At 42.6% G+C, this 14,959-nt stretch overlaps 1 protein-coding gene across 1 annotated transcript in view; it reads left to right on the forward strand.

The window, feature by feature from the left end:
• Nucleotides 1-14,959, forward strand: part of FAF1 (Fas associated factor 1) — a 295,823-nt gene that overhangs the window by 166,182 nt on the left and 114,682 nt on the right. Inside the window, exons 9-10 of the mRNA XM_056532377.1 lie at nt 8,031-8,126; nt 14,158-14,278. Of these exons, the coding sequence (XP_056388352.1) occupies nt 8,031-8,126; nt 14,158-14,278 (217 nt within the window). The remainder of the gene's footprint in view (nt 1-8,030; nt 8,127-14,157; nt 14,279-14,959) is intronic.

A 14,959-nucleotide genomic window follows, 5' to 3' on the forward strand; every position in this document is an offset into this window, starting at 1 on the left:
TATATCCAATATGGCTACCGTTTACAGCAACCACCTTTCCTAAATGGAAAATGTACCCTATCCCATCACTATGCTACTACTACCATGGGGAGATAGGGGTTTGACTCTAGTGAAAATATTAGGACCTTGTACCAGTTTGGTGCCAGTAGTCCACTAGTATCTATAGATGCTATTCTATGCTCCTGTGATATGTTTTCTAACTTACACAATCCATACTTGGTAACAGGGTCTCTTTATTAAAGGAGTAGTCCAAAAATGATCATTAATCTACTGGTAAGATAATAACGGCTAGATTTAGAGGGGTTCAACAGCTTATTGTGGTATGTATCTGATTGATGGGGGGTTTGACTATTGGGACCTCACCAATCACAAGAAAAGGGATCCCTTGTTCCCCCATGTGAATGAGGTAGAGACTTGAGTAGGTGCACTGCTGCTCCATTTACTCTATAGGCTTAAAGGGGTACTCCGCTGCCCCAGTATTTGGAACATTTTGTTCTGAACACTTGGAACCCAGCCTCTCTACAGCTCGTGTTTGGCTCCATCCGGTCCCCTCCTCTTCTGTCTGCTTCCGTCTTCCGAGACAAGTGCATGGAGCAGAACCTGCTGGCTCAGCCAATCACAGACAGCAGAAGTTTCCCATCTCTGACAGCGATTGGCAGGTCCTTCACTTAGCACTTGACTTGGAAGCCGAAAGAAGTCAGGATATTAGAGGACCGGACTGAGACGAACAGGAACTCTGAGAACCCCTTTAAGGCTTTATATAGATGGGATACTTACATACAGTGCCTCCAGTCCTCTTGGAGACATGGGGGAGATTTATCAAAACCTGACTAGAAGAAGAGTGGGGCAGTTTCCCATTGCAACCAATCGGATCGCTTCTTTCATTTTTAACAAGGCCTCTACAAAATGAAAGAAGCAATCTGATTGGTTGCTACTGGCAACTGGGCAACTTTTCCTCTGGACAGGTTTTGATAAATCTCCCCCATGGTGACCAAGAGCCCAGGGTTAAAACAAAAACTCCACTATTTAACGCTTACAAGTCTGATGACTCTCTAACCACCCGATATGACATTCCTTCAGTTAGATCTGCCGCGCACCGCTCAGGATTCTTCGCACAGCCTGTGTTAACAAGTTCGGATTTCCTTCTCTTGACACTGTAGTACAGGCTAAATTAGAAACTTTTTTTTTTTTTTTTTTTACCTCCCTTTAAACCCATGATAAGTAATTGCCACTGTTATCGACACAGCGCGGCGCTAATTTGAAGTGACATGCCCAAACTGGCCTGTAACATGAAGAGCCACAACAGGTGTGAGAGGTGCGGCTTTGGGGACCGGCTGAACCCTGAGCTGGAGAAAAATAGCACAGTGAAATGAACCTGAAGTAAAGCTGTCAGGAGCAATTATCTTCCATCGGAATAATGCTGGCTTTATAACCTCCCGCAGATACGCCCAGCTCCTTTTATCCGTTATTCTGCACAAATAGAATCCCTTTTACCTGATGGAAATAGCTTTGTGCAGCTCAGGACCGGGCAGGCATTCCAGCAGCATTAGGCTGGTGTACAGATGTTCAACAATAGCAAAAGAAAAAATTGTAAAATGAGTGTAAGTAAATAAAATAAGAATATAGAAGTAAAAATGTATTAAAACAATTATATAGTTTTTATAACAATTTAAATGTAGTAGGGATAGTATTGGCAAAAGGCCATAGGGGCTTCATTCAACCTTTAGGTTACACAAGGAGCTGTAGGCTCCCATTTGTATGGCTCATTTCCTAGCGGAATCAGGCTTAATATTTTTGCTCAAATTCTGGAACAGCAGCCTCCCATTGTTTTCTATGGGATTCCGCTGCACCGTGTATTCAAATTCCTGACGCCACAGAAAAAATAAACGTTAAAGGGATACTCTGATCGCGGGGGTCCTGCCGCTGGGGACCCCCGTGATCTTGCACGCAGCACCCCAGTTAAAATCAGTCCCCAGAGCATGTTCACTCCGGGTCTGATTACCTTCGACCAAGGGGCCGCCGGCGTGTGACGTCACGCTCCGCCCCTCAATGCAAGCCTATGGGAGGGGGCGTGACAGCTACCTCTTTTGTTATATGCATAAGGCGGATTGTTTCTTGACCGGCATTTGTTGGACCGCTCGGAATTGCACAGTCTCCATAGAGGGCAACGCATTTCCATGCGCATTCAGCAGAAAGAATAGACAAGTCTATTCTTTCTAAGAAAGCCGAAATATGGATTTATGCAGTGCAGCAGAATTCATGCACAGTGCATCAATGTGACCCTGCGTCAGGAAAATTTCTGAGGTGAATTTCACTGGGTAAACATAGTCTTTCACACACACCGCATCTGCTGTGGATTTGTAATTATACACTGCTCAAAAAAATAAGGGAACACTTATACAACACAAGTTAATCACACTTCTGTGAAATCACACTGTCCACTCAGGAAGAGCAGTGATTGACAACCAATTTCACATGCTGTTGTGCAAAAGGAACAGACAACTGGTGGAAATTATAGGCAATTAGCAAGACACCCCCAATAAAGGAGTGGTTCTGTAGGTGGGAACCACAGACCACTTATCAGTTTCTATGCTTCCTTGCTGATGTTTTGGTCACTTTTGACTGCTGGCGGTGCTTTCACTCTTTCACAAGAAGGTTTGCTGTGTCTGGAGGCACTACCAGGAGACAGGTCAGTACATCAGGAGACGTAGAGGAGGCCGTAGGAGGGCAACAACCCAGCAGCAGGACCGCTGCCTCCGCCTTTGTGCAAGGAGGAGCACTGCCAGAGCCCTGCAAAATGACCTCCAGCAGTCCATGTGTCCACTCAAACGGTCAGAAACAGACTCCATGAGGGTGGTATGAGTGCCCGACGTCCACAGGTGGGGGTTGTGCTTACAGCGCAACACTGTGCAGGACGTTTGGCATACAAAGATTGGCAAATTCGCCACTGGCGCTCTGTGCTCTTCACAGATGAAAGCAGGTTCACAATAAGCACATGTGACAGACTTGACGAGACGAGTCTGGAGACGCCGTGGAGAATGTTCTGCTGCCTGCAACATCCTCCAGCATGACCGGTTTGGCAGTGGGTCAGTAATGGTGTGGGGTGGCATTTCTTTGAGCCCTCCATGTGCTTGCCAGAGGTAGCCTGACTGCCATTAGGTACCGAGATGAGATCCACAGACCCCTTGTGAGACCATTTGCTGGTGCGGTTGGCCCTGGGTTCCTCCTAATGCAAGACAATGCTAGACCTCATGTGGCTGGAGTGTGTCAGCAGTTCCTGCAAGAGGAAGGAATTGATGGTATGGACTGGCCCACCTTTTCCCCAGACGTGAATCCGATTGAGCACATCTGGGACATCATGTCTCGCTCCATCCACCAACGCCACGTTGCACCACAGACTGTCCAGGAGTTGGCGGATGCTTTAGTCCAGGTCTGGGAGGACATCCTTCAGGAGACCATCCACCACCTCATCAGGAGCATGCCCAGGCATTGTAGGGAGGTCATACGGGCACGTGGAGGCCACACACACTACTGAGCCTCATTGTGACTTGTTTTAAGGACATTATGTAAAGTTGGATCAGCCTGTAGTGGGGTTTTCCACTTTGATTTTGAGTGTGACTCCATATCCAGACCTCCATGGGTTGATAATTTCCATTGATCATTTTTGTGTTATTTTGTTGTCAGCACATTCAACTTTGTAAAGACGAAAGTATTTCATACGATTAGTTTATTCATTCAGATCTAGGATGTGTTATCTTAGTGTTCCCTTTACTTTTTTGAGCAGTATAGAATCCACAAGCATTATATTGTTGCAGATCATCCAAATTTCCCCTAGATCCCGAGCAAAATCCACAATAGCATATTTTAAAACCACTTAGGCCGCATTGACACGACAGAAATTCCACATGATTTTTCCACACGAATTCTGCCTAAATTTATTGCCCATTCACTTTAATGGAATTCCGCAAGGTCATTCACGCAGCACAATTTCTGCTGTGGAATGTTTGATGTGGAAATCCTGCATTCTGCACCCCAACAATATGTCTGGTCTTATGCGGAATCCTATTGAAGACAATGGGGATTGGATTTCTGCAGAATTGGTGCTAAAATCGTGCGGAATTCGTGTGGAATTTAAACTTTGCTTTAAAAAAGACCACCTTTTTAAACTATGCTGCGGAATCATGCAGAAAGCATTCTGAAATTCTGCATCAATTCTGCTTCAGTTCCGCATCAATTCCACAAATGCTGGACAGATGGGGAATTAAAGCCAAAATTAATGCCGACGCGGAATTGATTCTGACATGCAGAATATCTGCTGTGTGAACGCGGCCTTCGTGTTCATTGCTTCTGTATCTGCGTTAGCCGTAATATCCTGTTACTGGGAACATCTATTAGAGCCGGATTGTAATTAGGGAACGCGAGAGAGAGCAGCGTGCGCCCGCTGGAGGGTGAGCCTTTACACTGGGCCAGTTCTAACAGGTCCTGCTCCAGCCTGTAACCAGAACTGATAATCAGCCTGTTACAACCTGTAAAATTATATGACATCCTGTGATTTTCCTTCTTGCCACAAGGCATTGATATTACGCTGCGGTAAAGCCTGTCCCATGGTATGTGTGTACGGCGTATCAGATGGGGTTAATGGCTTCTGATAGCTTCCTACTATTTATCGGCAGTGTTAACATAGTTTGCTAGATGAGACTATGTTAAAGGGGTTATCCAGGAAAAAAAACTATATATATATATATATATATATATATATATATATATATATATATCAACTGGCTCCAGAAAGTTAAACAGATTTGTAAATTACTTCTATTAAAAAATCTTAATCCTTTCAGTACTTATTAGCATCTGAAGTTAGTGTTGTTCTTTTCTGTCTAAGTGCTCTCTGATGACACCTGTCCCGGGAACCGCCCAGTTTAGAAGCAAATCCCCCATAGCAAACCTCTTCTAAACTGGGCGGTTCCCGAGACACGTGTCATCAGAGAGCACTTAGACAGAAAAGAACAACCTTAACTTCAGAAGCTCATAAGTACTGAAAGGATTAAGATTTTTTTAATAGAAGTAATTTACAAATCTGTTTAACTTTCTGGAGCCAGTTGAGATATATATATATATATATATATATATATATATATATATATATATATATATATATATAATAATTCTGAATAACCCCTTTAATATATACCAGTGTTTCTAAACCTGGCTGCCTCCAGCTGTTGCAAAACTACAACTCCCAGCATGCCCGGACAGCCAACGGCTGTCCGGGCATGCTGGGAGTTGTAGTTTTGCAACAGCTGGAGGCACCCAGGTTGGGAAACACTGATATATACAGTAGTATATTGATCTACTGGAATCTGGTGGCCATTGGTTTAAACTCGCAGTACTGTATTTTAAAGATAATTTCGGAATTTAGAGAAGGCTTGGCTTTTTATGTCATCCCTCTCTATTAGGCTAGGATTAAATATGTCCGGTGTCTGGCATACGTAATACCAGCCTAAATCTCAAGGCAGCTGATACTACAACTGATGACAACATGCATCAGTTGTGTAGCATCCTGCGTCCATTTTTTCTGGACGGGGGAATGCAGCAAGATGCATTTCCCTGTCTGGTGCCAGTCGGGTGTTCATGTAGGAGTCCGGTTCACGCCAGAGGAAAATGCCGCGGGACGCTTGATTTACAGTCATGGCCGTAAATGTTGGCACCCCTGACATTTTTCAAGAAAATGAAGTAGTTCTCACAGAAAAGGATTGCAGTAACACATGTTTTGCTATACACATGTTTATTCCCTTTGTGTGTATTGGAACTAAAGAAAAAAAGGGAGGAAAAAAAGCAAATTGGACATAATGTCGCCAAACTCCAAAAATGGGCTGGACAAAATTATTGGCATTCTTTCAATGAATTCTTTGTGGATAAATAAGATTGTTTCAAGCATGTGATGCTCCTTTAAACTCACCTGGGGCAATTAACAGGTGTGGGCAATATAAAAATCACACCTGAAAGCATATAAAAAGGAGAGAGGTTCACTTAGTCTTTGGATTGTGTGTCTGTGTGTGCCACACTAAGCATGGACAACAGAAAGAGAAGAGAACTTTCTGATGACTTGAAAACCAAAGTTGTGGAAAAATATCAACAGTCTCACGGTTACACGTCCATCTCCAGAAATCTAGATTTGCCTTTGTCCACAGTGCGCAACATTATCAAGAAGTTTGCAACCCATGGCACTGTAGCTAATCTCCCTGGGCGTGGATGGAAGAGAAAAATTGATGAAAGGTGTCAACGCAGGACAGTCCAGATGGTGGATAAGCAGCCCCAAACAAGTTCCAAAGATATTCAAGCTGTCCTGCAGGCTCAGGGAGCATCAGTGTTAGTGGAACTATCTGTTGACATTTAAATTTAATGAAACGCTTTGGCAGGAGTCCCAGGAGGACCCCATTGCTGACACAGAGAGATAAAAAAGCAAGACTACATTTTGCACACCATTCTAGTGTTTACTGAAAATGTAATGAGGCCTACAAAGGAAAAAAAACACAGTACCTACAGTGAAATATGGTGGAAGTTCAATGATGTTTTGGGACAGATGTATCACATTATACCTTAGCTGTCTTGCTATGGACAGTTCTGAAGCAGAGCATTTTCTCAGAAAGAGCAGACATGGTGACATGCAATGTACATGTAGGGAATATATAGAAAATAATATTAACCCCTTAAAGACAATGGACGTAAATGTACGTCAAGGTGCCCTGGTACTTAACGCACCATGACGTACATTTCCGCTCCACCATGACTGCGAGCACCGGACCGATGCTCGCGTCATGCGCGGCAGGTCCCGGATGCTATCAGCAGCCAAAGACCCGCCGGTAATGGCGGACATCCGCGATCGCGCGAGTGTCCGCCATTAACCCCTCAGATGCCGTGATCAATACAGTTCATGAGCGGGGATCCGTTCATGCAGCATGGCAGCCGGAGGTCCCCTCACCTGGCTCCGGCAGTCTCCCGGGGTCTTCTGCTCTGGTCTGAGATCGAGCAGACCAGAGCAGAAGATCACCGATAATACTGATCAGTGCTATGTCCTATGCATAGCACTGAACGGTATTAGCAATCAAATGATTGCTATGAATAGTCCCCTGTGGGGACTATTAAAGTGTAAGAAAAAAAGTTAAAAATTTAAAATAAAAATGTAAAAAAAAATTTGGAAAATCCCCTCCCCCAATAAAAAGGTAAAACGGCAGTTTTTCCCATTTTACCCCCCAAAAAGCTTTAAAAAAAAATTAATACACATATTTGGTATCGCCGCATGTGTAAAAGTCTGAACTATTAAAATATATTGTTAATTATCCCGTATGGTAAACGGCGTAAACGTAAAAAAATGAAAGTGCAAAATTGCTGCTTTTTTTTTTTGTCACATTTTATTCCTAAAAAAATTTATAAAAAATGTATAAAAAGTAAAACCTAAGCAAAAGTGGTACTGATAAAAACTACAGACCATGGCGCAAAAAATGAGCCCTGATACTGCCCCATTTACAGAAGAATGAGAAAGTTATAGGTGGTCAAAATAGGGCAATTTTAAACATACTAATTTTGTTAAAATAGTTTGAGATTTTTTTTAAGCGGTTCAATTATAGAAAAGCATATAACATGGGTATCATTTTAATCGTATTGACCCACAGAATAAAGAAAATGTCATTTTTACCGTAAAGTGTACAACGTGAAAACGAAACCTTCCAAAATTTGCTAAATTGTGGTTTTCTTTTCAATTTTCCCACATAAATAATATTTGCTTGGTTGCGCCGTACATTTTCTGGTAATATAAGTGATGTCATTACAAAGTACAATTGGTGACGCAAAAAACAAGCCCTCATATGGGTCTGTGGAAGGATATATAAGAGAGTTATGATTTTTAGAAGGCGAGGAGGAAAAAACGAAAATGCAAAAATAAAATTGGTCTGGGGTTAAAGATGTGCAAGCTGGAAAACATTTATAGCAGTTGTTTTATGTGTATGTTTTATACTTCTGTCTTATAGATGACGCTGGCATCTTCAGGACTTAACTTTCCATGTCATCGGCTAACAGTGGGAAGAAGAACGTCTCCAGTGCAAACCAGAGAACAGTCAGATGAGGTAATGGATAGTGACTACAGGCGTACACCCCACCAGACACTGAGGCTCGTCCCCCTAAGCAGTCATCTATCTATCTCATATCTATCTATCTCATATCTATCTATCTCATATCTATCTATGTATCTCATATCTATCTATGTATCTCATATATATCTATCTATCTATTTGTCTCATATCTATCTATCTCATATCTATCTATCTCATATATATCTATCTCATATCTATCTATCTATCTTTCTCATATCTATCTATATATTTGTCTCATATCTATCTATCTCATATCTATCTATCTCATATCTATCTATCTCATATCTATCTGTCTATTTGTCTCATATCGTTATCTATCTTATATCCATGTATCTATTTCCTATCTTATTTATATTCTTTCTCTCTTTCTTTCTACATACAATATGCCACCATCTAACTGTACTACATATACTATCCTGCCATCTATTACTACTACGTACATTGTGCCACCATCTATCTGTGCTACATATGCTGTGCTGACATCTGGCTGTAATATATATATATATATATATATATATATATATATACACATATACACATACTCTGCTGCCATCATTCTGGGCTATATACACCGTTCTGCCCTTATTGTATTAAATATGCTTTGCTGCCATCTATCTGTACTACCTATACCAGTGGTATCCAACCTATGGACCTCCAGATATTGAAAAACTACAACTCCCAGCATGCCTGGACAGCCAACGGCTGTCCGGGTATGCTGGGAGTTGTAGTTTTGCAACATCTGGAGGTCCGCAGGTTGAAGACCACTGACTTATACAGTGCTGTTATCATCTGTCTAATCCAGTGGTTCTCAGCCTTTTTTTCCTGAGTACCCCTTGACAGCCCATTCCTAAAAAAATGATTCCCCCATATCAGAGACATTTTGTAATGATTATAGTATAATTCATATGCTTTACCTCCCTCTATAACAGGCCCCCTGATCCACTCCCGATCTCCCCAGTACCCCGGTTTACAAGTGACGTCTTCTCTAACCGGAGTTGTTTTCTTTTTGTCTCTATGTGGCCTAGACCGCCATTAACATTTCTCCCATACAAGACTTCTCTACAGAACCAACCAAACAAACATTTTAGGCTCCTTTCTGCAGTACAATCCCCACCTATTTACAACCCCCCCAATGTTTATTGTCACACACAGTAATTGTACCCACTCTGCGTCCCCATAAAGTTGTTAGGCCCCCTCTTTGCACCCAAATATAGCTGTAGGCCCCAAACTGTCCCCATATATAGTTGTAGGCCGCCATACTGTCCCTATATATAGTTGTAGGCCACCATACTGTCCCACTTTGGTGTTCCTCTGGTCTGGGGACCTATTGTTATGGCTCATAGTAGTAGGTCCCCATTCTGCAGGGGCAGCGGAGCAACAAAGCTGATGGTGGGTCCTGCCCACAGCACCCAGTGCCCGCGCTTCCCCTTTGCTGTCCTCCAGCTCCGCTCCTCGGCGCGGTGACGTCCTCCTACCATTTCTTTCAAAGTGGTCCCGACCAGTAACCAGCGGCTGTGGCCGCTATTACCTATTTTTTTATTTTTTTTTTCAATTCCACCTTGTTTTTTTTTTCAAGTACCCCCTGAAGAACTGCTAAGTACCCCTTGTACCCCAGGTTGAGAACCACTGGTCTAATCTGTGTCTGGCTGAGCTAATGCAGTTTGTTAGTTTCTGCGCAGACATTCAACTTTTTCTCTTTATTTTTTCCCTTTTCTGCAACATGAATTTGCAGTGGTAACAATGGCCCTCATTTACTATTGCAAACCCGACATGTTTTGTCGGGTTGTGCGCCAGATTTTGTGCCAGAATCGAAAAAAACCCCAGAGTTAACTCTCCATTTTGCTAAGAAAACCCCGAAAAGGGGGCATGGTCACATAAAAGGGGCGTGTTCCCGACATTTAAGAAAGAAAAAAAACATACAAAAAACATTTACAAAGGTTTCCACAGAAAATGTGGTGGATTTGAGCTGAGGAAATCCCGACAGATCAGAACATGTGTAAAAAAAAAAGAAAAGTGTAGGGAAAGTGGAAAATGTAGGGAAAGTGGAAAATGTAGGGAAACCTTAGTAAATACCGTGGAAAATAAATTGGAGGGAATTAAAACCCACAAAGAAACCTACACAACACTCTTAGTAAATCGGGGCCAATCTGGGCTGTATGAACTATGGCCTAGATTTCTATTGAAAAGAAAAAGACACAACAGAATCTTTTTAGATAAATTCAGTGTGAACAGGGCCTTATAGTCCAAAGTGTTTTCAGCCTTGCAGTGGTTGTCCCAGAACCGGTTACTATTGTAACTTGAGGGAGCACTGTATACACACGCACTACAGGGGTCCCTCAGTGGTTCCAAACGGACCATCGTTTGTTGAAACCATGGTATGTTGAGGAATCCGTGCAATGTAAAGTATAGGACAGTGGTCTACAACCTGCGGACCTCCAGATGTTGCAAAACTACAACACCCAGCATGCCCGGACAGCCAACGGCTGTCCGGGCATGTTGGGTGTTGTAGTTTTGCAACATCTGGAGGTCCGCAGGTTGTAGACCACTGTTAGAAGAAGTTGTACTCACCTGTCCCCGCCGCTCCGGACCGTCACCGCTGCCCTGGATGTCGCCGCGTCCCCGGGGTGTCCCCGATGCTCCGGCAAGACCTCTGCTTCCCCGGCATCCTCGCTCTCCGTCGCCGCCATCATGTCGCTATGCACACCGCTCCTATTGGATGACGGGACGGATTGCGCAACGACGTGATGACATCGATGGAGAGCGCCTATGATGCAGGGGATCCCGAAGAGGACGCGCCGGAGCCCCGAGGACAGGTAAGTGATCGTCAGCGGACCACACAGGGCACCGTAAACGGCTATCCGGTGGCAGCTGAAGCAGTCTGCGCTGCCGGATAGCCGTTTATGCGATGGCCCCGACATACAAAAGCATCGTATGTTGATGCTGCCTCTGAGAGGCAATCGTATGTTGAAATGATCATATGTCGGGCCATCGTAGGTCGGGGAGGTCACTGTATTATGTTACGGAGTAGAAACATGATTCACACTCCTCACCGTCCACATAACACTTCCACAGCTCGGAGAGGAGTGAACTGAGCATCATCCATTTACCCGGAGCGGCGCTGATCCCTCCTGGCTTGGAGTCACATTGCTTCGGGTGAATTCTCCTTTGTAAATAACAGGAAGTAACCTGGCCATTTTATCTGCAGATTATTTCTCTTCTGTAAATGAGCACTGTAATTTTTATCCTATTACTTGGCATTCTTCAGTACTTAAAAAGGAATTAGCATTGTCACAGTGAACATTACATTAATGCAATCACACATGAGCCAAAGATGCTGAGAGCTAAGATGCAATATAAAACCTTTATTTGTCTTGTAAATGTTTAACCCGTGCTGAATATTGTTATAGTGTGGAGAACTGGCGCTAGGAGTTGTGATAGGATTAGGAAGTTATAGCTGATAGAATCTCACCACAAGGTGATACAAGAAAAAGAAAAAAAAGAAAACCTTAAAGGGGTATTCCAGGAAAAAACTATATATATATATATATATATATATATATATATATATATATATATATATATATATATATAATCAACTGGCTCCAGAAAGTTAAACAGATTTGTAAATTACTTCTATTAAAAAATCTTAATCCTTTCAATAATTATCAGCTGCTGAAGTTGAGTTGTTTTTTCTGTCTGGCAACAGTGCTCTCTGCTGACATCTCTGCTTGTCTCGGGAACTGCACAGAGTAGAAGAGGTTTGCTATGAGGATTTGCTTCTAAACTGGGCGGCTCTCGAGACACGTGTCATCAGAGAGCACTTAGACAGAAAAGAACAACTCAACTTCAGCAGCTCATAAGTACTGAAAGGATTAAGATTTTTAAATAGAAGTAATTTACAAAAAGTATATATAAAAAAAAAAAGTTCTTTCCTGGATATCCCCAGGGGTTTAAAGGGGGTTACTCTGGTGGAAAACTTTTCTTTTTTTTTTTTTTTTATATATAAATGAACTGATGCCAGAAAGTTAAACAGATTTGTAAATGACTTCTATTAAACAATCTTTACCCTTCCAGCACTTTTTAGCAGCTGTATGCTACAGTGGAAATTCTTTTTTCTTTTTGAATTTTTTTTTGTCTTGTCCACAGTGCTCTCTGCTGACACCTATGTCCGTGTCAGGAACTGTCCAGAGAAGCATAGATTTGCTATGGGGATATTCTCCTGCTCTGGACAGTTCCTGATACGGGCATCAGGTGTCAGCAGAGAGCACTGTGGACATGACAAAAAAAGAAATTCAAAAAGAAAAGAATTTCCTTTGTAGCATACAGCTGCTAAAAAGTACTGGAAGGGTAAAGATTTTTTTTATAGAAGTCATTTACAAATCTGTGTAACTTACTGGCACCAGTTGATTTAAAATAATTAAAAATAATCTTTTCCACCGGTGTACCCCTTTTAAAGGGGACCTGGGGTCTCTATTAAAGAAGCACTATGGAAACAAAAAATGTTAGCCTATATAGTGCAGCATAGGCTATTATTATCATTATTATTACTATTATTAAAGAATAATGTAGAGGTTCTTGTGTATGCCTTGTGCTTACCTGTTTTGATTTTCACAGGCAGGAGTTTGCAGCCATACTGATTCAGATTTAAGCAACAGAGGAAGGCAGTTCCTTGTAGTTATATCACGGTTAAACTCATGCAGGTTAAAATTCTAATCCATTGTTTCCCAACCAGGGTGCCTCCAGCTGTTGCAAAACTACAACTCCCAGCATGCCCGGACAGCCAACGGCTGTCCGGGCATGCTGGGAGTTGTAGTTTTGCAACAGCTGGAGGCACCCTGATTGGGAAACAATGGATTAGATTATAACAATAATCTGCCAAAGGCTGTCCGGCCATGCTGGGAGTTGTAGTTTGGCAACAGCTGGAGGCACCCTGGTTGAGTAACACTTTTCTAAGCAAAGGTGCTTTTATATTACCGGATTGGGGGGGATGTAGATTAGCCACCAAATGTCTTATTGATGCGGCCAATTTGGGTATCTTGATTTTATCTGCAGTCCTCTGGAAAAGCAGCGATAGACCATCATGCTGTAGTGGTAAGTTGTATTGATTAACAAACTAAACTCTGCTGCATTCATATGTTTATTTGGCAGGTTTGTAGTAGTGAGTAGTGTAGCTTCCTGTTGTGTGTTCCTGAGGTGTTAGGCTATGTTCACACACCAGAATTTCCGGGCAGAATTCTGCATTGGAATATCACATGGAGATTCCGCAGCAGCAGCAGAGTCCTATTGATTTCAGCGGCATTCTGCTGCGCTGTGCTGGTGCGGAAATTCCAATTCCGATGTCCGCAGAAAAAATGGACACGTCCGAGCGGTTGGACATTTCCAAGCGGTTCTAGCACCAGCATGTTATGCCAGCACCCGCAGTCTGCACGACTACGTGGAGATCCTGATGTGCGGACATTCTGACATGTGAACATGGCCTTAAAGGGGTACACAATTTTTTTTTTTAAATCAACTGGTGCCAGAGAGTTAAACAGATTTGTAAATTACTTCTATTTAAAAATCTCAACCCTTCCAGTACTTATGAGCTGCTGTGTGCGCCACAGGAAGTTCTTTTCTTTTTAAATTGCTTTGCTGTCTGACCACAGTGCTCTCTGCTGACACCTCTGTCCATGTCAGGAACTGTCATGAGTAGGAGCAAATCCCCATAGCAAACCTCTCCTGCTCTTGACAGTCCCTGAGACAGACAGAGGTGTCAGCAGAGAGCACTGTGGTCAGACTGAAAGGAAATTCAAAAAGAAAAGAACTTCCTCTGTAGTATACAGCAGCTGATAAGTACTGGAAGGAGTAAGATTTTTAAATAGATGTAATTTGTAAATCTGTTTAACTTTCTGACACCAGTTGATTTAAAAAAAATAGTTTCCCACCGGAGTACCCCTTTAAGGTGTTAAGTGTTCTGAGTCCACCTATGTGTCCTGTTCCCTCTAAACTTTATCTTTTCTTCCAGTGTACAGATATCCACATGATCAGCGACAGCGATGGAGATGACTTTGAAGATGCTACAGAGTTTGGAGTGGATGACGGAGAAATCTTTGGCATGAGCTCTGCCCTTCGAAAGTCTCCAATGAGTAAGAAAATTGAGCATTAAAAAACTCAATGAATCAGGGATGAATCAGAACAAAGCATGGTTTTCAAGATCTCTGCTTGTTGTGGTTGAATTGTTATTCACATCCATGTCTTTCTCACAACAAATGCCACTGTATAAGTCAGGGCTTGAATAATTAGTTTTGTATCAAGGAACCAGGATTTTATTTTTTTTATTTTTAAAAAAAAGTGATTTTTCCGTTTTGTTTTTCACTATTTTCCCGGTCATATTTTGCTTAGTAAATTCCTAACACTAAATAACTTAGGCTGCATGTAGGACTCCCCTGTAGGTATCAGGCCTCCCATAGGTAACACCCCCTTTTTGGTAGTTTGCCTCCTGTATCTAGGACCCTCTTCCCATGTAGGCACTCACCTCTTGATTCCCGGCCTTCTGGCTAGGATCAGAGACATTTTTATAGATCCGGGCAGTAAATCTGCTCACATTCACTTATTTTTAAGGTTTTTTTGTTCACTGTTGTGTGTTCACAGGATTGTTAGGATGCGGTAGCCCTTCTGGTTGTCCCTCCTGGCGGTATAGGGGAGGTGTGTGTGGGGCCATCAGGTTCCGCACCTCCCAACAAAAGCCCCGGGTACTCCTGTATGGGCAGGGTACCGACCGTTATTGGCTTTGTGGGCAGATACCTTGGCGGATGCCAGGAGCATTT

This window comes from Hyla sarda, chromosome 7 (genome assembly GCF_029499605.1).
Source record: "Hyla sarda isolate aHylSar1 chromosome 7, aHylSar1.hap1, whole genome shotgun sequence".
Lineage (NCBI taxonomy): Eukaryota > Metazoa > Chordata > Amphibia > Anura > Hylidae > Hyla > Hyla sarda.